The sequence below is a fragment of the Thalia democratica genome, chromosome 8, assembly GCF_965202585.1.
Source record: "Thalia democratica chromosome 8, ktThaDemo2.hap1.1, whole genome shotgun sequence".
In the NCBI taxonomy this organism is placed as follows: Eukaryota; Metazoa; Chordata; class Thaliacea; order Salpida; family Salpidae; genus Thalia; species Thalia democratica.
The window spans coordinates 15976683-16004209 of NC_139172.1; the positions used below are offsets into that span (position 1 = coordinate 15976683).

Consider the following 27527-nt stretch of genomic DNA (forward strand, 5'->3'; position numbering starts at 1 on the left):
TTGCAAAGCAAAAAAAAAATTTTTGTGCAATATAAACTTTTAAGAAAACATAAACATTGATGAATTTCCAAGTAGTTAGTTTAAAAGTAGGATTTAAAACTAAGAGACAAAAGTTTTGAAGTTTTAGTTAGTATGTTTACAAAGTTTAAACAAACATCAGTCTTTGTTTTCATATTTTAATAAAATTTAGAAATCTGTATTCAACTAAGAAAAATGTTTTAGATTTTTATGGCCTTTAAAAGAAATCAAAAATTTACTTGTCATACTGGTAGTAACTAAATATTAGTCATTTTTGTACTAGTGAAATTTCGCAATAATAAAAGCACGTGCAAATGCATTTTTAAAATCAAGTAAGTATAAAACAAAAACTTTTTTTGAGTTTTCTTTGGGGAGGCAAGATTTTTGGTCACAATTTACAGCTTTAAAAAAGTAGTGACAATATAGTAATCAGAAACTACAAAATGTCTTTTGATTTTATAACGATGATGAACTTTTAATGCTTCAAAAATTTATGTATAAAATTGGTATGATTTGCACTTGTAAAACAAAATTACGACTTTTTTTGATCTCCCATCAACGTAATTCTTTTAACTTTAAAACCTTCTTGTTTCTGCACAGTTTAGGTGTCTCAGTCACAGCTCTTTCTCTTCTCATTTGTTTTTTTTATGCCTGTGGTAGTCTGAAAAACTATTACTCTTCGTCGCCATGAAACTCGTGATAGCTCGGTGGCCGGACATCAGAGGATATAGAGCTGATTGGCTTGGGTAAGTAGCCCGATGTGGAGCCCGAAGTGGAACACTGAGAAGAGGACGAAGGAGACTTGGGTGGAGGGATCACCAGCAGATCCCTGCTTATCCGAGGAGATTTTCCGGGTCGAGGATTTCCCTCCTCTGCCAACTTTACGTCATCTCTTTCGTCGTCAATTGGTGTTACGTCATCGTCGTATGACGGTGAGTAGGCAGAGCTGACTTCATCTTTGCGCAGTAAGGGTTCGGCTTGGTGACGATTGTTTCCAGGGAATCGGTGGAAGTCTCCATGGGAACTAATTAGTTGGGTTGAGTGTTCACTTCTAAAATGTTTAAAAGCGTGTTTAAACTTCTATACTACAACTTAATTCTTCACAAAGTTATATTGTGAATTTATTATTCACAATTTTGATGAAAAAAAAATTGAAAAAAAAGGTATTTATAATAACTAGTATTCTTTTTTTTGTTCAAAAAACTATGTCGAAAGTAAACTTTAAATTATAAAAGTTAGATCATAAATATATCTTCTACTCGAGTAATAGTTGTTATTCACATTTAATATTTTTTTAAACATTATGTAAACTTATAAAGTACCTTATGTAAAACTGTATATTTTTTATTACTTTAAGTTATATAAAAAAATTAATAACATTAAATATTTAAGATTATTTCTTTTTAAAGTTTTTCCAATTTTATAAAATTCAAGAAATTAAAATTATTATAAAAATATCATAAAATAGATTTTAACAGAAAAACGGATTTCATATTTTTGAATAAAAAATCGTTACAACTTACTTTTTAAGCTAAAAAAAGAAAGCTTTAGACTTGTTTTAAATTTTGTCTAAGTAAAATTGATTTGCAACTTAATTAGATTACTAAATAGTTTGAAAGCCAAGTTTTTATAGAGTGATTAAAGAGTTACACTTTTAAAATTAATTAGTCGGTTTCCGTTTTCAACTCTATAAAAAATAAACAGTTCTGCAATCCCTTTGAATTTGATTAAAAAAACATACTTGTTTATAAAGACTATTTGTGTTTCAAATTTTTAGATTTAAGAATTTGTTTTTAGTAATTAACAAAAAACTATTAAAAGCTTATACAACTATTCTGCTATTTTTTAGCTAATTTAATTATAACGAAACTTTTTTCTCTCTTCGATTTCCATTGTTTTGTATTAAAATTTTTAGTTAACTAAGATTAAGTCTCCGTTTTAGACAACATAAAAGTTATGTTTAAAAATACTTAAAGTATTAAAACTATTTTTCACCGAAAATTATAATTTTTGAACTTATTAAACAGATTAAAATATTACACTTTTTTTTTTTAATAATTAAGCTAATAAATCACTAAGTTTATGATTATCTAATTGCTTGAATCCTCCACCATTTTTGAATAATTTAGCTTTTTTCAAGTGATTTTTAAAATACTTTTTCGATTAACTTTACAACAGATCTAAATATTAAGCTAAACAAAACAGGATAAGTAAACTGTATTTATTTTTGTCTAAATAACTTTAATCCACCGAAAAAGTTTAACAACTGAATAACATTTAAAACAAAAAACTTCTTAAAGCATTAAATTACATTTTTATATTTTTTTAAGCAAAAATTGATTTTTGAATAAAAGCTTTCAGTTAGATTATTGTACTACAAATTACTTATATTTTTAAACATATGTGCCATATAATAGTTCTAACATATGATTAATATTTCATTGAAAAAAAATCCTTATTTATCACAAACTACAAAAAAAAAATCTACTAATATATCTTAAATAGAAACAAAAAAATATTTTTATACAAGTTCTTAAGCATCCAAATAACTAGTTTTTAACAATTTTCGTTTTTATTAGAAACTAATTGAAAAAAAGTACTTTAAGTACTATTAGTCAATTTATTGTGTTAAAGCTTGTTTCCGAAATAAAGCTATTTTAACATTCATAGTTTTATCAATGAGCTCGAAGATAAATTTCATTCAAAATATTAGTCTTCTATCTTTATATTCAGATATCTTTCTATAAGTTATATAATAAATGTTTTACATATCAAATATGTAAAAAATTACAAAATAAAAACTCATTGTTAAAGTCATTACAATCTTGTCAGTTATTTTTTTAAAATTAAACGAGTACAATAGTTGTAGAACTTGTACTCAACGTGCTGTTATTGAAAAAAATTGATTAACAAAACAAGCTGAATGAAAAAAAAAAAAGCTTTGAAAATTAACGAGAATCATTTTAAATAACTTAAGATTTTTACTAACGCTTACGTTTTTCTAAGATATTTGAATTTACACAAAAATATGTAAAGTACTACGTTTCTATTTAGTTGTTATTTTTCTGTTTGTTTAAAAATTACTTGAACTCGAACAAAATTTGCACGTATTGCGCATTGTGAAAAATTTATAAACGAGCTTCCACGCTGCATTAAGTGTGGGCTAAAAATTAATTATTCATGAATACATTTTTGGTGCAGTACTAAAATAACTACTAGTATTTTCCTTTATGTATCTAAATATAGGTGATTTGTAAGTTTCACTTTTGTGTTGTTTAAAAGTAATTTTTGTAAGTAATACAACTTTTAAGTTTATAAGAATTTTTTTGTTGCTGCTTGATTAATGAAAAGTTTTAATGACTTTTTTGAACTAAAATATTTCTTTTTTAGGAGACTTCTATAGAACAGCTACTTAATAACAAGTATTCTGAAGAATTTGTTAGTTAACCTTAAAGAAAACCTTAGTAAAAATTAGGAAAATGTAATATTTTTTAAAATAACCTAGCTAAAATTTGTTGAAACAATAATTGAAAAAAAAACTAACCTTCCCATTCCTTTTGAAACGTCATCACAAACGGATGTTACATTAATGACAAAAGGAGTCGTTTTGTACGAAGAGGAGATGTCAAAGTTTGGAGTTGAAACATCATAATTGTTTGTCGGCAAAGGAGTATCTTCGTCATAAATGTCATGATCCTAGGAAAGTTTAAGTTTAACTTTAAATGTATCTTTGTAATCAGTAGTAGTAAAACTGTAGGTAGTAAAATGATTAAAAAAGAGTTTTATGACGTGATGCCTTCGTACGGAGGGACTCAAGGAAAAACAAAACTAGAACTTGTTTTGAGATGTTGTTGAACTAGTAAATGCAATATTTAGGATTTTTGTTTTATGAATTTGAAAAAACAAAAAATGAACTTTTTTGTATTCTTATGTACCATTATCTAACACTGCTTATTTTTTCAACAAATTATTTTAAAAGAAAAAAAGGACAAAATCAACCAAGATCGAAAACTATTAATTAAAAAAGTAAATTTCAGTAACAGAAAATATTTCAGGAGTATGTCAATCAAATGTTTAAATTTTTTTTAATTATCTTTTATCAAAACATCCAAGTTTGTGTGTAAATCATAACTTTAGTTTGTATAAAGATGTTATACTTAGCAGTATTTAATTATACAGTATATGCACTTTTTAAAATTGTTTAGTTTAAATCAAAATTTTGAAGTTTAATTTGTGAAACGTAGGTTTTGACCACTAATAATGCAAACTATTTTCTTACAAAAGTTAATTAGAAACCTAAAGTAAATAATCTAACAAGTTAATAAATGGAAAAAAGTTAAAAATAAAATGTACACTAAGTAACATTCATGAAAAATGCACAGCACACCTCAGTATTTAAAATACTATTTAACTTAATGTTGCAATAAAAAAATCAAAATTAATCATATAAAATTAGATACTAATTCACTTAAAATGTTTCTATTGTAATTTGTTTTAAATCAAACAATTCAAAATTTTCGACTTAATACTTAAATATTTTTTTTTAGATCTATAGCGCGTATTAAATGTAAGATAAGTAAAAAAATAATAATAAGTTTAGTATAATTAAATTTTGTTTATGTTAAATCACAAGTTTTTAAATCATAAGTTCAATACTTTGGTTTTCATTTTGTTTTACTTAAAATTTTTACATAACTTCCATTTATTTTGTTCAAAAAATTATGTCTGATATATTTATACCAACTGATGATCTCCAATACCCTATTATATAAGTGAAACATTGTTTAAATGTTTATCATAAAATAAACAAATATTATGTTTTGTTAATGTTGGGTTTAATGTTTCCTTTCGGAAAAGCCTTCAATGGATTCTTAGCTAAACTTACAAAAACGTTCTCTAACGGATTGAAAAGATAAAAGTTATTGATTTTATCAATTTATTAAAAATATATTAAACAAACTTATAAGTATATATAATTTTATTCGTTACTCACTTTCGCTAAGTAACATAAAATAAGTTATTGACTAAAATTTAGACAGAAGAAAATCATTCAAAGTGTATGACCTAAAACTATAAGTAAAAAACATCAAACTTTTTAATAAACACATTATAGCGACATATGTTAAATGTGACCACACGACATACAACCATTTTTCGTAATACACAAATCAATACATTGAAAAATATATGCATATTAAGATAAATAATACCATTTTGTAGAATGAAGAATACTAAATGAATACTCTTATTTCGTTAAAGTATTCAAAAAGTTTATTAAAGCAAACATCGTTTATTTTCAAAATAAATAGTAAAAATTAGATTTAAATTTAGTTTTAATATCAAACTACAACAAGTTTTATATAAAAACTGATAGTCATTTTAAAAGTGAAAAATTCTTTAGTAAGAGTACTGATCCAGAAAGCTTAATAACAAACTGAAACTCATCTTTTGGAAATTTAAAGTTACGTTTAAACTAAAAGATTTAAAATGATCAAAAAAAATTTAAGACGTATATTTAGTTTCAGATATAAAAATATAATTTCTAACAAGTTGTTAAAAAGTAAAACTAAAAGATCTTTAAAAAAGTAGTAACAATATAAAGATATTTAAACCTTAAGTTTTTTCTGTTTATAGGGGGTTTAGACAAGTATTTTTTTTTGTTTACAGTTTAATTTTCAAACACTTAAAGTGTAGTTGGTATACTTTTATTACCATACAATTTATTTTTCTAAGTAAAAACGAAAATAAAACGTAGGTTTAAGTTTAAAAGTTTTGAATAAAAGTTTAAAAGCCTAAGTAATAAGTTGAAACTTAAAGTTAAAATAATATAAAATGTGTTTAAATTTAAATATATAACAAAAAACCAACTGTAGTCCTTTCAAGACAATTTAGAAGATGAAAGTGGTCAATTTCAAACTTTTCCACAGAACTTTTCTCAACAGGCCCGTTTGCTGAAGGAACATCAAGCTGAAAAAAAAATATTAAAAAAAAAGTTGGTTTTTTAAAGTTTTTAAATAATTTCAAATGTAAATAATTCAGTTTAGAATGACGTTTTGGTTAAATTTTTACCGCTATTATTCATTGTTGTAGTTAAAAACTAGTAAGTACTTTTTAAATAAACTACTTTTTTATTTATTTAACAGTTAATTAAAATTGTTTCTTTTATTATACTTAACAAACTTATTGATAAAACTTATGCATTGATTATATAATGAACTTTATACATTCGATTTTATTCAGATTTAAAAAAATAAGAATTTATTTGCTTGAAGTAATTGTATAACTAATAATCGTTCGAAAATCTTTATTTAAACTAAGTAAAACTATTTAAAAATTAAAAAAATTATTATATTATATAAATCAAAAAATATTTTATGTCTTTTTTTGTTATATATATACACCATCATACAGTAACACAAGTACAGTACATAAAATAAAACTACTCGCTGAATATAAGAATTCATTTAGCTGTGAAACTTTCTAAACTTTTTTTACGTTGTGTTGAGTAAAACTTTTATAAATAATTCATGATTAAAACTTAAAAATTTATTTACAAATTTTTATAACTTTTATTAAGCTAACAAACGTTTGTTCCTTAGTGTAAAAGATTTAGACAGTTTAAAGCTTTATATATTGTACTGCTTCAAGTGTATTTTTATTAAATAAAGTAATTGCGTTGTTATTTTTAAGCATAAATCTAAAACTATGATGTTTTTAGGTTTAGTATCTTTTTTTTTATTGCTACTTTTTATGTGATAATAACAGTATTCAAGTTTTAATACAAAAAAAAAAACCAAAGTCTAAAAGTTAAGGTTGTCTACAATTAAACCAGTTTAACACAAAAAATTGCTACTAAAATAAATGTGACTTCTATAATTAGCATGCGTAATGACGAGTAACTACCAATTTCTACGTCACACACTCACTGCAGAATGCATATACAAATAAAAAATTCGGCATCTTAGTTAAAAATTGTACCAAGTTGAATTTAAAGACAAACACTAAAGTTTTAGTACTTATCTTTTTACTATGGTTAGGTTTTCATTTTTGAAATACTACTAGAATTTAAATTTTATTTATTCGAATATATATAACAGGACTTAATTTTGTTATGAGGTAGAAAAATTTAGTAAATTAAACTTTTCAAAACTTAACCGTTTTTTTACTATAGTTGTGTTACTAAAAAACTTTTTACCTTTTTAGTGGTTGTTTTTTAACGCGTTTGGTTATTTTAATTATTTTGGTTGTAATATCTATAACTTTAAATAAAAACTTTCCAAACTCTACTTTAACTAGTGTTTACTAAAAATTTATGTCTTTAATAAATTCTAAATTTTGCTAGAAAATAATTTTTAAGTGTATAAATTTCCAGTACTAAATGAAAATACTTCTATAAAAAAAATAAAGATTTTTATAACTTATTTATGAATTTTAAGTCTTTCAAGCTAAAATTAAATACATAAGTAACTATTTCTAAATAAAATATTATATTACTTAGTAATAAAACTCCAAAAAAAGCATCATGATATAAATTTAAAATTAGTTTTATAAACGTTAGTCTGAATACAATTTTTTTCTAGCTAACTAACATTTTAGTAACAAAACACGGAAGTCAAAGTATATTTATACTTTTAGGGAAACAATAGTATTCAACTTTTAAAAGTATACTTTCTAATAAAAGTTGCTTTAGTAAAAATCAAGTAAGCTTTATTTGATTATAACAAATCATATTTCTTAAAAGACGTAAAAGACAAAAGTAATGATGTAGTAATTTATATTTAGTGGTTATTACAACAAAACTTAAACTAGAAAACGTTTAGATTAGGTATGAGTATTTGTTAGTTTTTAACTAATAATTAAATTACATAGATAATTATAATTAATCTGTCTTTTATTAACTTTTAACACAAGTGATTTGTAAAACGCTAATATAACTACGAGCTTGTTAGAATAAACTATTTGAAAAAAGTATATATGTATTTTTCGCGTCGATGCTTAAACTTTATAACACAGATTGTTATGATTTATGCAAACTAAAATGATAAAATCTTGCTTTTTTAACAACTTATAAAATTACATAACTACGTAAAGTACAGTAGACTACCGCTTAAGTACGCACTTTTTTTGGTACGCACCCCGCCTTAAGTACGCTTTTATCCAAAAAGACAAAAAATTTTTTTAATTTTTTATACATTTTTTATAATTTTTTTACATATTTATATCAAATTTAAATAAACAAATAACCTGAATAACTGCTTTCACGGATTCAAATATATTAGAACTTCTATGAAATTCCAGTTTTTTTGCTTAAATTTTCATAATCAAGTTTTTCCAGGTTATTTTATGCTTCCAGGTAGAATGGCCAACCTGCTGAGTTAGCCTGAGACTTTCACAACTTTTAAACTAGGGTGAGTAATCCTGAGTAGTCTAAGTGGCCTGAGATTGTGACAGTCATGTTATTAAATGTTAATAAACTAGATACTTATGTAGTGGTTGCAGAAAAGTGAAAAGAATAATGACATTTGAGCTGTAATGCTATAAAATAAATAAATCTAGATGACAAAGTTTAAAAAACCTACAAATACAACATAGTTAAGTCATAATTTAATTTAAATGTACACACATTGATGTTTTGAAAATCTTTGATTAACACAATGTAGTTTGGTACTTTCCCTCTAACAAAACAAAATATGGAAAATATGGCTTAATATTCTTTTACGAGCATAAAGTTAATTTTATAGGCAAATTTATTAATTTTTTAAAAAACATAAAACTTTAATATCTATTATTTTCCTTATCTTAAAAGCTATCTAATTTTTTTTTAATATTTTAGAGAACGCACCTTTGTCTTTGATTTAAAAAAAAATATTTGGTTTGGGGTTGGAATTATTTCATGGGGTCCCTTCAAAAATAAAAGTTTTTTTTAGATTTTTTTCATTATTATTGTTTTAGAACCAAAAATAAATATTTATATATATATTTTTTTTCCCTTATTTTGCATGTTATTTAAACTCTTAAATGTTTATTTTATAAATAATGTTAATATCTTTCACGATTTGGCCCCAAATCAAAATGATGAATATTACACTATCATTTGCCATTTCATAAACAAAAAATTGATAAAAGGAAAAAAAAAAATAAGAATGTGAATTAAAACAAATTTAATTAAACTAAAATAATTTAATTAAGTTTGTTGTAATCCACATTCTTATTATTATTTTTTCCTGTTATCAATTTTTATCTAGGAAATGGCCAAGGCAAATGATAGTGTAATATTCATCATTTTGATTTGGGGCCAAATTGTGAAAGAGATTAACATTATTTATAAAATAAACATTTAAGAGTTTAAATAACATACAAAATAAAAAAAAAAAACAAAAAAAAAAAATTTTTGGAGGGACCCCATGAAATAATTCCAACCCCAAACCAAATATTTTTTTTTTTAATTAAAGACAAAGGTGCGTTCTCTAAAATAAAAAAAAATTTTTAGATAGCTTTTAAGATAAGGAAAATAATAGATATTAAAGTTTTATGTTTTTTAAAAAATTAATAAATTCGCCTATAAAATTAACTTTATGCTCGTTATTCTTTTTTATATCATTGACTGACATTGACTTTCTATATTAAATGTATGTATTATGTAACTATGTAGAAACTTTTTATAGAAAAATTAAATCATTTTAAATCTATTAAAAATTTTTGCAGATTAGAATTATGTATTAAATGTTATTAAAATATTTGGTAAATAATATTACGTAATGGTAAATAAATAATAAATATATTAAAAAGACTTGTTTATTTGGTTATTATTTTGTGGCTAGTTGTAAGAAAGAAAATAAACAACTAAATTTCATATTATATTATGTCGTCAAAAAGTACGCACTACCCGTGCTAAGTACGCAATTTTTGGTCGGGTTCAATTTGCGTACTTAAGCGGTGTCTACTGTAGTTAAATATATTTAATGTCAAAATAATTACGTCTAGCATAAATTAACTTTTTGGGTTAAGCTTTTAGATTTTTTATATAATTTTAGTTTTTCAAAACATCTTATATTTTTTAAAATATATTAGCTAAAATTAAATAGTTTATTAATTTTATTTAATTTAGTTTTGTATTGAAGGTCTTTGGATATAGATTATTTGATCAAACTTTTTTTTGTTCAATAAACAATAATATATACCGAAGTATTTTATTAATTTTGTTATTTTAACTAAAAAAACTAGTAACAACCGTTTAACTATAGCTGGTTAAAAAATTTTTTTTAACTAGCTACGACTAAAGTACTTTATACGTAGACACATTTCATTTGTGTCTCTGAGAAATATAAATAAAATTAATTTTGCTTCTTTGTTTCACAACTTCGATTATTAAAGCTTGTTAGAAAAGAATAATTTTAGTCACATTTTGCTAAAAAACAATTTTTATCTAAATAGTTCAAACATAAATTTTGAATTTATAAAGCTAACTATTGAAACAAAATAAAAAGTTTTTTTTAACTTCTTTTCAAGTACAGTTTTAAATGCAATAAAAAATCAGCTACAGATAAAAAGTGTCTTAAACAAATAAACTACAAAATGCCAGTGTAATTTCTAAATCGAAAACACATTTAAACTAGAGCCAAAACTACTTAATATTTTGAAAACTCACGTAATAAAAACTATTATCTTCAACTTAATATAGAGGTTTTAGATTAAACTAGTTTAGTGGTAGTAAACCTCATTGAGTTTTTAAGTAACAAAGTTGGAATACGGTTTTTAATGACGTTTATTAATTATTATTTACTGCTTGCTTTAGTTTATTATAATGATATATATTAACACATTTATTGAAAAAAAAACTATCTAGAAATTTTTATCAAAGTTTTAATAAAATACTTATAACTGTCCTTAAATAAAAAAAAAACCTGATTACTGTTGGTAGGATTAAAATCATCTGGAAAGTTTGATTTCCTTCTACAGTATGTTGAAGACTTTGTAGGTTTTACTGCAGCATTTATCCTTGCCATTCGAGCTCTCTTTAAAATAAATGGTTTAAAAAATGAATTTTAAGTCTAATAAGTTTTATTTGTTAAGCAATTATAACAATTGAAATGAATTTGTTCAGTATATCAATCAAAATTTTACTTTACATACCATATAAAACTTATACATAAGAATTTTTTATAAGTAAGATATTTTTTTTTGTTATAGACTACTTGACTAACATTTTTGAATAAGGCTTTTACTGTTTAAAACTTTTAAAAGAATTATAAATTTTGAAAACTCCTTTAAAAACATGTTTTTAAAAGAAAACTCTAAGAAAAAACTATTTTTATAAGTAACCTTCTAAAAAATAGTTTTTGCTACTAATTTACTTCAATTACAAATTTCTGTGTAAATTTTAAAAGCTTTGACGGCATTTATTGTTTTACCTGCTTAAAATTAAAATAACGTTTAATAAATAAACAGCTTAGTTTATAAAGAAGCAACAGTTATGTTACAAGTTTCTTGTAAATTTTGTGCTGTGTAACATATTTAATATATAAAAATCAGCTGGCAAGTATATACGCTTCGATTGCGTAAAAATTCCTTACAATAATTTAATTATAATAACTGAATATCCAACACCAGAATTTTTTATAAAAATATAATAATATACAAATTATAATTTAAAGCTGATCAAAACATCTCGTTACTAAATTTATTCTAACAACTTTTACGATATATTTCTTTTTACCAAAAGTTTCATTATCACCTTCCCTTAAATTTTTTTGGAATAGCAAACTTTAAACGAACTTGATTTAAAGACTAAATAAGCTGCCAAAAAAAGCTACATAAAATCACAATTTGTCAGTTTTATTCTTTCAAATCGACGACAATTTTTAAAGTTGTCGAAAATTTTCAACACAAAACTTAAAGAGAGAAAAGAATGCTGATAAATCGATTGCAATTGCACCCTTTTTGTTTGTTAAAAAGTACAAACCGTTTGTCTGCAAAGAAAGAACTGATAAATACTTATTGTGTGAGTAAATTATAAAAGATAAATTTACAACCTGTAGTTGGTGTTACAGTATTTAAGTATGTTTAACTTTTATGTATATGTCATTAGGTTTAAAAAACATATGTTTTACAATACTTACAGACACTTGCAAAGATTTAAAAAGTTGTTTTGTTTTAAATGTATGTATTTGACCGAAACTATTTAATTATTTTTTTCATTTCTGTTTGAATTGAATGACCTAAAAAAAAAATTTTATTCGACATTAACTTAGAAAACATCGAAATGAAAATCAGAAATATTGTTCTAAAATTTTTAAAGCAAAATTTTTAAATAAGCTGATTCAATTTTTGATAAACTAAACTTAGACGACAGCAAACACTTGTTTTTATATAATTGTAAAATTTAATATTTTTTCAAGAACCTTTTGTGCACGTCGTTTGTCTTGTCTTTGAGACTGACTATATATTCTTCCAAAGTTAGATACAATCACGGGAACAGGTAGAGCAATAACAAGGACTCCTGATAAAGAGCACAGGCTTCCGAACAGTTTGCCAGCTATTGTCTTCGGAACCATATCTCCATAACTGTTTACATTATTATTTAATTTACTATCTGTTATAACATTGAAATGATTTATGTTAGTCTAACCAAGTATCATTAAAAAAGGAATTATTAAAAAAATTAAAGAAAATAATTACTTTAAATTTCTAGATCAAAAAACTTATTTATTGTTGTACCGTTAAAAATCACTGCTTTTTAAACAAGAATTTTTTGACCTTTTTATGTTTTAATTTGGACAAATCATAAAATAAGCTTTGCAATTAACATTTCAGCATTTTCAAAAAAGTAAAAGTATAACTAGAAAATAAGTAAGTTTAAAGTAAAGCATAAAATGCTAGGAACAATGCAAAACTTATCAACATGTTTTTAAGTAAATCAATTAGTAAACATTTAAAGTCAATCAGGTTTAATAAAAACTTATAATTATTTTTATGCCAAAGGTTAACGTGTTGACTAAATTCAGATAAAAATTTAAAGTCAACAAACTGCTTAAATTAGATAAAGGTCAATCAAAGACATCTTTATCGCATTCGTTATAGTAATAATAATTTTTAAAAGCTTTAATTGGTAATATTTTGTAACTATTTTTTGGCATTAAATTAAAAAAACTAAGCTTATAAATGACTTTAAGCATGTAGAGAATCACCCAGCTACAAATTAAATTATAACAAACCCAAGGGTTGTCATGGTGACAATGGTATACCAACTCGCTGCAGGAATAGACACGAATGTTGTTCCTTCCATTCCCTTTTCAGCGTAGAACATCACTGTGGCAAAAATTATGATTGCCATGGTTATAGAAAAGAGAAGGAACCCGAGTTCCGACGCACAACTCTTCAGTGTGTAGCCGAGAATTCGTAGTCCTTGAGAATGCCTTGAAAACTTAAAAATTCTGAAGACGCGGAATACACGTAAGGTGACGAAAGCGCCGGAAACGTCTTCATTGTCAGTAATTGTCAATCCTATGTAGTACGGCAGGATCGCTACTACGTCAATGATACTCATTACTGATCGAAGGAATTTGCATCTGTAAAAAATGCTTAAAATGTTTGTTTGTATGGAAATAAATTAGTTTATAAAATTTCGAACCTCTTTTTATCTCTTTTGATAAATGAAATCAAACAAGTTTAATGTTTAACAAGCTGATTTTAAATAACATATTTACCTAAAGTGCACATAAAATTTTATGAGTAAATACTAGTGCACAGTTTTAAAATAAATTTGTTGACCAGTAAGTTAAATTACTTAAAAATGCTAGTTTTGGCATGTCAGTATTACTTTTATTCACAGTTGTAAATCATGTGTTTACTGTGTTAGTTTAGGTTTTTAAGACATTTTAATCTAAGTGTATTATAAGACGTTAAGTTCCAAATTTCTGTATAAATACTTACTTTCAAAGAATTATTATACATATACTTTTTTACAAATAATTAAAAAATATGATTAACTTCATAACAAACAGTTTTTTCTGTTTAAAACAACATTTTAAACAAGTTTTGAAAGTAACAAAAGTTTTACTACGGAAAGTAAACAAGAACAAACTATGGTAAATATTAGAATATTTTTTTTTTTTACTTTTGAGCTACTGATTATGTTTAGATATTCAAGTTTTGTTATAACTAACTATTTTTATCCCACTAGTTGAGTGAAAAAGCCTTGAGTTAGTCTAAATATAAATAAAAACTAAAATTGGTTTACATTTTAAATATTTTAATTCATACTTTAATTAAGATAAAGCATAAAATATTGAATAATTGATTGAATAGATCATTGACATACTTTATAAGCAGATTTGTTTTACTGAATGACATTTTCTAGTTTTTGTTATGAAAAGTTTTATTTAAGTAAGCAGTTTATAGTTTTACTGTACTAAAGTTGTCGTTAAAATTTGTAGTAGAAATATCCTTTTAAATATCGTTTTATTAATATTTCCTTTATTCTAAATAAAAATAGTTCTGCATCTAAAAACAAATATTTATTTATAATATGTTATCAATCAACTCTTTTGGATGAAAATATTTTTTATAGTAAACATTTAAGTTTAAATATAGCTTTTTATCTATAAGGTATTACAAGTAGTTGTAGCAGTATGAATAAGGAATAATTAATCATAATTAACTAATTATTATATTATAAAATAACTTTTTTGTCTGTAAATTTAAGCTATATAATATTAGTTGGTTGTTTTTTTTGATTCGGGTTAATTAGCGCGTTAACTGTAAAATATTTAAGATTAAGCTCAAAATTTATTCTTAGTTTTTTAAATTCTATCGCATTTAAGTTTAAAATATTTTTGAAAATGATTAACGTATTAATGTAAAAGCATGTCATAACAATAGTTTCTGATTAAAAAAAGTACAATGTAAATTTGTTTAAAATGAAAACAGTTATGATCAGCCGTATGACTATTTTCTTAAGTTTTAAATTTTAAGCAAACGCTTAGAAATATATATTATGACAATTAAAAAAAGATTACCTATTAGGAGCAGCGAAGAGTCTCATGAGGTACTCTACACTGAAAATAGTCACACAAGCCGTATCCAAACAAAAAAATATTTTTGGGTGAAGCTCACCGCACTGTTTCATTGTGTCAGAATTAGGCGTTTTTCCACAAGGTACAGTTTCGATAATATTAGCAATTACTGATACCGCTATGAAAAATCCTGTTAAAATTTACCACTGTGTGTAAATATAGTTTGTTAAAATACTAGTTTTAGTTCGCTAAATGATGTAATTAAAAATAGTTTAAAAGCTTAAAATTATTTAGTATTTTAAATTACTGTATAAATAACTAAATTTTTAGCTACATTTTTATTTACTACAAAATATATTTTAAAGAAAAACTAATTTACATAAAAAAGCGTTTTTTTTTATAAATTTTTTTTCTCATAAACAAAAATACTTTAATATAAAACTTTTATGAAATACTTTTATTTTATTCGTTCAGTTGTTAGATATTTATATACAAAATAGAGTATGTTAAAAAAAATTAACCTTTTTATAAAAAAGTTAAAATTATCTTTAGTTATTTTTTAACTGTAATTTATCTGTTTAATTTATTTTTATAAAGGTTAACGATTAAATTTTCTATTTATTTCAGCTTTTCAATATTTAAAAACCAGTTTTACCAATAGCATACCTTTCTAAATTATTAATCCTATTTTTATAAAATTTGTTTTCTGACAAAATTAATACAAATTAAACATTATATATTTTATTCAAGTTTTAGAACAAATAAAAAATCTATTCATGAGTAGTTTTCATTTGAATCTCGAGTTTAAAATGTACAAGTTGGAGTACGTTTACTAGGACCATGTGCATTTGCTCGACACTGTCTAAACTCTAAAGCATCAAAAAAAAATTATCCAAATTGTAAGGTTATTTTTTTATTTCATTATACCACCAGCGAAATACTATTTGAAAATAATGTTAATACTGTATAATTCTTTATAAATATATTTTTTTATTATTATGGAATTCACATGTGTTATGTTCATATTCTATAATACTGTTTTTTATGATTAAAATTTCTAAAACTCGCAATAATGTATCAATGTTTTATTAGCAACAAGTTAAATACTAAACTAATATTAAAACACAAAGTAAAAAATAAGGCAGTTAAACTGCTTAAAATGCAATATTTTTTTTAGAAAACTATACTATTTCGATTTTAAGACTATTTGTAAAACATTAAACTTTTAAACTATTTTGTTTTACAGCAGGGATCGGTAGAATTTTACAGGTGACGGGGCTGTATTCAAAAGACAAAATTCCAAGAGTCGCAGTGTTCTTCAGTGTTTGTCTTTAAAAACATTCAACAGATGTTGTAATATAGAAGTTGTTATATTAGCACCGCTGCTAAATAATCATAAACTAACAACAAATTCATAACTTCTTTTTAAGAATGATTTAATTGAACTTTACAAGTTTTTTGTCTAAACAAAAAAAATTCAGGCCGTATTCGATTTGCAAGTGGTAGTTTGCTGATCTCAATCTTACAGTAATTGTTTTGTTGAAATAAGTTAGTCCTTTGATAGTCAAACATAGTGATGTAATTCTAATTAGAAATACTATAGTGTTAAAAAACGCGCTTATTAATTTCACATCTTTAACTTTTACAATTAAAACCTGTTTTTACTTTAACAAAAAATTCTAGATCTATTACATCCTATTAAAGTATTAACCTGCTTAAAAATAAGATTAGTTGTAGTTTAGCTACAGAAGGTACTAATCGGAATTAGTGGTACATGTAGTTCAAGTTAGTTTTTAAACGAAATTGAATGTTAATAAGCTTAGTATTCGTTTTTATTAAGTAGGTTTAAGTCTTTGTTAAGATTAGTGTTTATTGGCAGTACATAACTAAGAAAGTTTTTTTTTGCCGAGCATTTTTACGTTGTGGTTAAAGTTTTTATATTCTTATCTCATAAAGTTTTAATATAAGTTTCCTGTTACTAAATTATAAGTTCAATGAATTAAGCAGTCATTAGTACGTTGCAGCAAAACCTGTCTAATGATAGGAAAGAACAGAATATTTTTACAAAAAAGAAATATACGAACGTTCTGATAAAATTTTGTAAAGCGTTGTATTTTAATTTAAATATAAGTTAATAAAAAACAATTTTATAATTTCATTAACGATTAAAAGTAGTATTATAAACTTGCAGCTTGAATATCATATAGAACAGACCAAAGTTTATACAAAAAAATTCAATAAACTATATTAGTTTAAATCTATATATACTAATACATTTTTTGTGAACAGTTTATTTGATTAATTTAGTTGACTAGGAGGTTTTAACATTTTTTTTGCAGAAAGTAAAATGCAAAACGTATTTTATTGACAAAGTATCAGTTTCTAAAATTATTAAAGCTCTGTGTGTATTTTATTCTGTGTATTACTTATGGGCGTTTATAATCACTAAATATAACTTAGTAATCGTGTTTTCAACTAAATGATTACTTTTTTTACAAATATATCCTTTACATAATTAAATGTAATTTATATAATACTGATTTACATAACAGTTTTAACAGGTATTTTTATCGTAGTTAATACTACTTTGTTTTTGTTTTACAATAAAAGTATTTCAGTTGTAAAAATTATAAAATTACTTTAATATTTTTAGCCTAAGCTGTTAACAGATACAAAGGTAAAGTTGTGCTGTTAAAATATTTTTTTTACTTAAAATAATTACCTGTAAAATTTATGTAGCATTGAAAAAGTGAAATATTTAAAAATAAATTTGGCTGTAAAGTTTTACTCAAATGATGTCAAAAGTATCAAAAAAGCTTAACTAGTTAAAGTTTTTTTCCTCTTATGTTGTTTTTATGGAAAAAAGTTTATAACGTATTAATAATATTTTAAAGTTAATTACGTGTGTCTCTAAAGAAAATATTAAATGAAGAGTATAGTGGGCAAGCGGTAATTGAGATTTTTGTGACTAGAAAATTAAACTGAGAGCTATACATTGTAGAATTGAAAAAGTTTGCTTTAAGTTCTTATTTTGAAAGTTTTTTTTAAGTTTTTCTGATTCAAGTGTTTAAAAAGTTATGTAAGTTTAAATACGGCCAGTTTAGTTGTTTTTTATTCAAAAACTATTTAAAGTAATTTTTAAATTTACGTCGAAATTAAAACTTGCAATAAATACACTGCAATAACTGAAACAATTATATATATATATATATCTAGTTATATAAAAACTATAATTTAAACAGCTGTTTCACACATTGAAATGTCCACACATTGAAATATTTAGCTCTAACTTAATTTGTCGAGCACTATCGATCAGAACTTTTTATAAAACCTTTAATATATATATATATAAATTATTATTATTAATATTATATTTATTATTATTAATAGATTAAATTATATATATATATATATATATATATATATTATTTTTACATTTTTTATCTGATATGGTATAGTTTCTATAGAAAAATAACATAACTATTTTAAAAGCATTAATAACAAATTTTTTTTTTTTGAAGTTTATGTTTTTTAAGTTCAGGAGTGTTTTTAGGGAAATATCTAGAATGCTTAAGGCCAAAAAACTTAAAATTCCAATTAGAAACGTTACTTATTTTTTCAGGTTATGAGAAAATATAAAAGAGAAACTGTAAAAAATTCAGAAACAACTTTGGATTCAGGACCAACACTATTTTTATAGGTTTTACAAGCAATTTGTTGAAGGAAAGTTGCGTTTTTTTATATAAATCATAAATAAAAACAAATCTAAGGTTTTAAATTTTTGAACAACTATTCTTCTCTATCGATAAACCCTGCATAGTAGTTAAGAAAAATCGTAAAAAAGATTAGTTAAAAATAAAATTTTCAGGTATTTTTTGCAAGTCACTTTTTGACATAAAATTTGATTAATTTATAGTAAATTTGGGACTGAAAAATAGGGAAAACTCTTTGAATTTGAATTTAATTATCTTCTGAAATTCTTGAAGCAAAGAGAAATAAAACAAGGTTTGAAAAAATATAACCTGATGTACCCAAGTTTGTAAACATCTGGCTTAACTCTCTGTTAGCCAAAACTATTTTCTGAAGTCAATTGCCGATTTGCAACCCTTTTCAGCCTATCGTCAAAATATAAAAGTTTCTTTTTTTACAAAAATTATTTAAAAGAAATTTTTACTTTACCAAATTTATTCTAACATAGCCCAAAAAATACCTTTAAGTACAACCTTCAACGTACCAGTGACGTAGTAAAAAACCAGTGCAGGCGTTGAAGTGTGCGGGTTTTCAAAGGCGTGCCACATGCGTGATCTGAGGGAAGGTTCGTTGACGTTTTCTTCACTTTTTGCTGCCGAAAGATCCTGAGCGGAGTCTTGCACTTCTGCGCAATCATCCATCATTCGCTCATCGTTTTCTCTTTTACGATCCCTGAAAGTTGTTGGGATTTTTAGCATTTTTATTGTGTGTTTCATAAAGAATGTAAAAAAGTATTTACATAGTCGGAAAAATATGTTATGATTTCATAGAAAAAACTTTTTTTTGAAAAAAAAACTTTCTGACAAATAATTTTTTAAGAGGTAAAAAAATAATAATAATAGTACGTCAAAATAATAAAATAAAAATCAAATCATAAATTTGTATTTTAATAACAACATATATTTTTAAATCTATTGTTTTCAAATAACATTAAAATGAAAAAGACACTAAGGATATTCAAAGGTTATTTTTAACAATGTGTATTCTTGTAAATATTATTTCAATGTATATACTACTTGTTAAGGCTACCTGCAGTTACATTTAAATACAAGTAAAAATATTTTTTACAATTACTTTTATTAAGTCTTAATTAGTTGTAGTATACAATTTTTACTAACTTTGTTAGAAAAAATAGTACTTATAAATAAACGAAAACACAAAGACCCACCTGTAATCGTCATAACAGCAATCAGATATTAGATCTGGTAATATTCCAAAAAAAGTGAGCTCTTCATCAAGTGCAGAAACACACTCTGTTCTTGGAAAATGCATCTTTCCAGTTCTGTAGAAGTTGAGAACATGTCGAAAAATTTCTGGATCTCTGAATATTTTGACAAAGGTTTGATCAAGGGTTTCTATAACTTATTTTTCGGAAACGATTTCTACCGCGAAAGACCACAGTATTAAGGCGTGTCGTGCCGTGTTAAGTTTCTGACCGCATGTTTTGTTTCAGCGGCCCTTAGCGGGCTGACAGTTTTAATGTTAAATAGTTTCACTTTAAAAAAATATTAAACAAAGAAAGGATTACCTGTCAAAAAAATATTCTTTTTTCCTTTCGTTGTAAAAGTACTCTTTTTCACAGCTACCTAACAATGTTTCGGGAAATTTTTCTAAAGTTTGTTTCCATGCTTGATATCTAACTCCTGACACGTTCATTGTTATTATCTCGTCTTCATCTATTTGGTTTCGTTTAAATGGCATCGGTGGGAGATTATTTGTTGCAACCGGAACCCAGCCTGTAAGTAGAAAATGTCAAAATAGCTTGATAAGATATTTTAATTACAAGCTGCGATCTAATAAATGTTTCTTTGAATTAAAAGTGTAATGTTTTTGTTAAGTTTTAAATCGCTAGGTTAAGTACTTTTCAACCTTGTTTTCAAAAATAAGGCTAAATTATTTTGTTGGAAATAGTTGGTCAAATAAGGTAAATAAAACAGTTGTTATTAAGTTGTGCTACTTCTACAATGAAATTATAGATAATTTAACCTATGTACAAAATGTTTGTCTATAAGTTTTCAAATAAAACAGACTTTTGTCAATAAATGCCTCAAGTCTTTAAAAAGCAGTATTATACTCTTAAATATTTTTACTAACAAACATTAAAAAATTTTTACATCGTAGTTAATATTTTAAAATAATAATATTAAAAAATTTTTGATTTTAGGAATACAATTTAAAAATATTTTGAAACTTTTTTTAGGTTATTTTTTACGTTTATTTTTATAAAATCCTTTAATAAACTAATAGGAAGTTTAAAACTTTTCTGTTGTTCACATAATTCAAGCTACTAAATTGTTCTTATAATGAAATAAGGCTGTTTACTTTTTAAAAAATTAGTTTAAACATAACTTTTAAGACAAGTTTAATTCAAAAATATTTTAAGTTACATATCTAACATTAATTCGAAGCTAAAGTTTAAATGTTTAACCTTCAAAAAGACTTTAATAAAAATACCTACTTATTTGATACAAAATAAGCTGTTAGACATATTCAAGGTTAAAATGCTTTGAAATACAATTATTTATAAAGGGATTGAAACACGATATATGAAAAGTTAATCTGTTTACGACTAAACAGTCAAAACTAAAAACTGTCTCTTTCAAAAAACGTTTTATGGAACATTAAAGGTTATTCTAGAAGATAAAAAAATTCCATGTCGTGATCGCTTGCTAACAGCCTAAGAATTTTGTCGAAGCAGTTTAAAATATTGTTTTAGTAAAATTTAATTTTTCAATTAATTAGAATAGTTTTCTAATTTTTCAGCTGTTATATTTAAGTGTTAACAACTTCTAACAAAACTAATATTATTAATGATTTATTCTTAAGACTTCATCAAAAGCATTATCGATATAGTTTTATCTTTACTTGCATAACTATTAATAAATGAATTACTTTTTTTTTTTAATTTAAAGACTTTTTGTAAAATGGTTAAAATTTTTTAATTTACAATGAAACTTTGAATGTAAAAAAACAAGTTTTAAACAAAGTGGTAGCTTAAAAGTTAAAAACTTCATAATTTAGTCATAAAAAAAGGATGCCTAAATTTTCATTTTAACTTATGTTGTTTTAAACTTTAGATAAAATGTTCCATAACAGTAAAAATTAAGCTTTTTTGTACTTTAGGTAAAGCAAAAAGTAGCTAAGAGGTAAAAAGATTTAAAGCTTAACAGTAACTAGGTTTAAATGGTCTTAAATCAAACTAATTGAAGTTTTTCCACTCGCAAACAAACTCAAATGCAAGTTTTTACAAAAGTCATTTGGCAAGTAACTTTTCCCACAATGACAAGGTGAAATGCTTATTAGTTTATGTAGCTAAAAAGTCTGTGTTAAACTTAAACAAGTGTTAACTCAAACGGTTCTACTTAATAATAGACACATCTTTAAGTAAGTAAAAAAGTGAAACTTAATATTTTTTTTTTAAATTAAATTTAAAAGATAAATTTATTTTTAGCAAGTTAAGTTTTTACAATTATGCTTAAAAATATTTAAACTTATTAAGTTTTAGAATTTAAAACAAACAAAGTTATAGATGAACTATTTATAAACTTAATATCATTCGTTCTATTCTAAATAGATCTAGAGATATAGGTTGAAATGTTTTCTTTTTTTAAGAATCTATAAACATAACTGATAAAGTTCATTAGTATTACAAAGAGTTAGAAATTATACTAGTCGTGAATTCTATTAAAACTTTAACTTAAAGTTAATAATTAAAAAAAATTTAAAGTTGTATTTCATAATATGTAGCTGAAATAAATTTTCATTATGCGTAATGTAAATTTTATATAATTTTAACAATAGAATATTAAACTATTAGATCTTTCTTTAAAACCTTTGACTTGTGAACAATTGTTTCAAAAACAAAAAGCAGAAATTTGCCTTATGACGTCGTTATGGCCAAGGGCAATAAAGATATACTACATTTGTTTTATAAACAAAAATAAAAGGAAAGTTTATATACTTTAGGGTTGTAGTATAATTCCTTAAAATTTGAATTTAGAAAAGAATTTCTTAAATCCTTAAAAGTTTTATAGTAATAGAAACAAATATTTTAATAACTTTACAGCAATGAGTTTTCATTGATAAAAACTAAAGTAGCTCGTAGTAATTTATCTTTTATAGTCGGTACATATATAATTAAAGGACTTCAAAAAAATAACTTGTTGTTAAATACTATGATTTTTGTAAACTTTAGATTTTTAGCTTAAGTTTATGTTATCTATAAAATGCAAAAATATTTTGTTTAATTATGAAAATTATAAGGTTACAATTTATACCTAATAACTGTGCTGCGAAATAGAACTTTTTTATGTCAAAATTTTCTAGTTTAAGTGTAAGGGGCTCAAAACATATACAGTGTTTAATCACTGTCTTTCAAAACTCAGAATAAAAATAAGCAAAAAATATTTTGCAGTAACGATGTAAATTATTGATGAGGCTACAAACAAAAGCGTGAAATAGACCATTACTTTCGTTTCCAAATAACTTATTTAGCTCTCCTCTCTTTGACCATACTTAGACTTTTTATGTGACTCTATTTGTTTTTACGATATTTGTAGGTGTGCATATAAAAGAAGTAAGAAAACAAGATAACTATCGTGTTTTTTTTTTCTATTTTAGACTTTACGATCTTAGTTTAATCTAAAGTAGTATAGGTTAATTAAGAAAACATAAAATAGCTTACGAAAAATAATTTAAATGATGTGTATTTTTCTAAACGATTTAAAAAATTAGCTATCGCAAAAAGAGTTGATAATATATAACTGCTGTGTTTGAAAAGTAGTTTACTAATTAAATTACAAGCTAAAATTACATGTATAAAGAAGAATGTTTATTAAACTTAATTTATTTTTGTGATTATGCTAATTTATCAAACTGTAACTTAAAATTAAATTTTGTTAATACAGTTTTGTGTTATAGCTCTGTAAAATTTTACTCTGTAATTTTTTTAATAAAACTTAAACTTATACGATTACAAAATAACAATCTACTAGTTATCTACACAATTTTAAAGTATAAAGTTAGCTTGACTTCGAAAAGTTTATTTAACACATTTATCATTTCGGTTTTTGACACTAAGTCGTTAAGTAATTTCATAAAGGAAAATTTAAGTGTTTATAAACAACAAAACGGATTGAGTACGCTGTCAAAATAAGTTATCTTAATTATTTACCGTTCTACTAATAATTATTGTTGTATGTTTTGCTTACTAGTTTTTACATACTTTTTACATAAATTAAAAATTAATATTTTTATATAAGAAAGATAAGATTTAATTTAAAAAAGATAATAATAAATACGTAAATTATTGTATTAAAATTCTTACAGTTAAATTACAAAAAATAAAAATGAAATACAACTTAATGTTTTTTTTCTGTAATAAAAAAAAATTATAGGAAAAATTCAAAAATGAAAGTATTATATTCTTAATACATTTTTTGGTGAAATAGTACAAATCAATTTATTAATAAACTTCTTTTTTTGGTTAGGTTTTTAAAGTTGAATAAAAAATAGTGTAAATTATTATCAAAAAAATATTTGGGACATTAAGACTCAACCGAGGTATTAAAAAAATGGTTTTCAGTAAACAAAATATTAAAAAACTTATTAAGTGTAAAAATATCTAAGTTTATTTCATGAAAAACATTTCCATCAAACAAAAAGTTAAAAGATGATTTAAGTTTATTTTTCACATAAACGCTGACATGACGAAATAATATGAATAATCTTTTTTTAAAGCCGAAATTTCAAAAGTTTTATCATTTATTATAGTGTTAATAAAGTAATATTTTTGATAAACATACTACGTAGTAGTATAATTGCACGTTACAATAAAGGAGTAAAAAAACCCAGAAGCTTTGATAGGTTCAAGTTTAAGAAAATAGATAAAGTTAATAGTAAAGAAATCACGACTTAATAATTTCCTACTATCTTTGTTTTTAAAAAAAAATTTAAATAACTTATAAAAATATCAGTATACTACTTAATGACTTTACAAAATGTTAAACTTAAACTTTTTTTCGTATAAAGTTACACCAACTTACTAAAAACTACACTATTAATGTGAATTTTTGGTAGTGTTTATGCAAGTTTTTTTGTTGGTATTAATTTCATTTAGAAAATTTATGCAAAAAATAATGTATTTTTGAAGTTTGAAAAGGTTTCTAACACTTTTTTTTAGCACTCGTCAAAATAAATTTGCTAAAAACCAAAATTTGTGTTGTAATTACTTTAGTTTAGCAAAAAAATCGGAAAATATAATAAACATAATTACGTCTTAAACGTTCAACTGTAAAACAATTCGGTGCAAATATTATAATTTTTCATTAAGTAAATATTTACCGATTCATAATTAAGTTAAAGATATAACTAGTAGAATAAATATATCATCCAAATTTTTATGTATGTTTTATTGTTACTGTTTTTATCGGAAAAAACAATTTTATTTTCTTAGATTAAACGCCAAACGCTTTATTGCAATTTATTAAACTTTAAAATGTACTGTATTTATAAATCTAAACGTTTATTAATGGTATTTTATTTAAATATATGAACAGTGATAATATATCTTAACAAAAAACTGTTTTATAACAAGTAAAAGTAGAAGTGATTAGTATGTAAAATACTTTAATTGTTGAAAATGTCTGATATATCAAATGCATTACATAAACTATTTACTAGATAATAAATATAAAATAACTTACCACTCAATATAAAAACTTAAAAAAAGATCAAGAGCTTATTAGTTTGTAAGCTTTTTATATGTTTAGCTCTAAACAAAATCCTTTAAAATTTTTAATTAATTTTATTTTATTTTTTTAAATTTCATTACTTACGCAGTATCTTTACCTTTAGCAGTTTAATCTATTTTAAAACTATTTCCATCGTGCAAAACATAGATTTTAACATATATATTTAAACAAATGGAAATGTTTAAAAAAAAATTTAAACTCAAGTTTTTAAAATCATGAATATTAAAAAAGTACTAAACTAGGTTTTAATTTATTTAGCATACTTTTTTAAACAGGAAAAAGCTAATAAATACTCGCACAATTTTTTTGTTAATTTTATCTTTATTCTTGTGGTTTTTTATAAAAAAAAAAAAAATTGTAAGATATAAAAACAGTTTCAGTTTACATTAAACTAATGCTTTTAAAGGTTTACATATGTGTAAAGTAGTGGGCAAAGAATAAATATTGGTTCTCCTAGAAATTATGAGGAAAAACTATTTTTTTAAATATCTACATATTTAATCTGTTCAGTTTAAAAATTAAAAAGTTTAAGAATATAACTAAAAGTTTTAAAACTAAGGATAAAATATAAAAAATAAAAACCATTACAATTAGAATGATAGTAATTTTGTAAAAAGCAAGTTTCATATAGTTACTCTAAACTTCACCGACTTTTTCTTTAGAGATCAAGTGCGCGTTATATTTTTAAATTTTAAGGTCCTATAAACGAATTCATATTTGTGTTTTAAGATGAAGTTTGTTACTCGAATATATATTTATTCATACAAAACACATAATAACTTAATTTGAGAACAGATAAGTCTTTGTAACACAATGATTGTTTTTAATTGTACTAGCGGAAACACTTGTATTAACAGAAAAACAGTAAATTTAATTTTATTCATTTAATTTAAAATTTAAAAATAAACAAAAACAATACTTTGTAAAACTGTTTATTACTATTAAATTAGATTGACGTTTTAATAAACTTAAATAAAAACATTATTTTCTCTAAGATGTCCTCTACTAAACCTTAAACAGTATCTGTGGTGTGTGACTCGATAACCAAAAGGTTTTTTCGTACACCTGGTTCATAGGCCAAAGTTTTTGAGCGCTTATTTTTATTGTGTACTAATAAACAATTATTTTAAATAAACTGTTATGCACAGCTTTTTTAACTTTTAAATACTTAAGTTTCAAGTTACGTATATTCTACACTTATCAAAATATTAAAACCTTTTGTAAACCAGTGGTTTTTAATGAATAAAAATAAAAGTAATTGATTCAATGAAAGCCTAAGTTTACTTAAATGTTAATGTACACTTTTCAGCTTAGATAATCTATTTTTAAATGTCTTATTGTGCTTTATTAACTAATATATAGTTTTTTTTAAATAAATTAACTCTAAAAAAGTATATTATTATAATATAAGTACAACTTATGCATACTTTTTATTAGAATAAATTGAATTCCTACCTAATTTTGTCATGCACACTAAAACAATTATACATAGTAACAAGTGCAAACTGAGAAAAAAAAGACTAAACAATTCATTTCCTAACTATCTACTGAAAAAACAATCTAAAAAGATTGTTAATTGGTACAAGGTAATTTTATTTATTAAAAATAACAAAAAACAAATTTTAAACAATTTCGTTCTGAACCAATACTAAATACTAGTACACTAAATTAGCTTCCGTATTTTAATCAGTTCCTTTATTTACTGTAAGTTAAAGTTTTATTTTATGCTTAAGAGAAAAACAAGTTTAACAAACCAACTGCTGCAGCTCTTGCAAAAGGAAGCCAGGCTGATACCGCTTTTGACATGTTTTTATTTTTATTTTAACTTATTTGTAAACAACCATGAATGTCTAAATAGTAACAAATCATCACCGATGCTTTTTGTTTTATTTATAAAAAACAAAACTATCTTAAATTTTCATAATATTTTTTTTTAGACTTCTAAAACATTCTTCTCTTAGTAAAGTTATAAGCTTTCTTTTGACAAATAAAA

At 23.6% G+C, this 27527-nt stretch overlaps 1 protein-coding gene across 2 annotated transcripts; it reads right to left on the reverse strand.

Annotated features, from left to right (window-relative positions):
* On the reverse strand, positions 1-27527 carry LOC145843348 (potassium voltage-gated channel protein Shal-like). 2 transcript variants are annotated; one of them, XM_082950815.1, is made up of 11 exons: positions 27289-27527; positions 20311-20518; positions 19951-20064; positions 19267-19454; positions 15036-15222; positions 13233-13586; positions 12420-12582; positions 10923-11033; positions 5887-5985; positions 3563-3714; positions 1-1069 (listed from the first exon to the last, which is right to left on the reverse strand). In XM_082950815.1, the coding sequence occupies exons 1-11, from the start codon at positions 27338-27340 to the stop codon at positions 691-693; spliced, it is 2007 nt and encodes a 668-aa protein (XP_082806941.1). In that variant the 5' UTR covers positions 27341-27527; the 3' UTR covers positions 1-690. The 2 variants fall into 2 exon arrangements, with proteins under 2 accessions (XP_082806941.1, XP_082806940.1); XM_082950814.1 differs by having other exon boundaries at positions 2-1069; positions 19951-20103.

Excerpts from the sequence above, each read along its gene's own strand:
- LOC145843348 (XM_082950814.1), bottom strand. The coding sequence starts at position 27,340 with ATGTCAAAAGCGGTATCAGCCTGGCTTCCTTTTGCAAGAGCTGCAGCA. Across the intron at positions 20,104-20,310 it reads AAAGAATATTTTTTTGACAG|AGATCCAGAAATTTTTCGAC; the intron begins GTAATCCTTTCT and ends CAAAATATTCAG. Across the intron at positions 15,223-19,266 it reads GGTTTTTTACTACGTCACTG|GATTTTTCATAGCGGTATCA; the intron begins GTACGTTGAAGG and ends AAATTTTAACAG.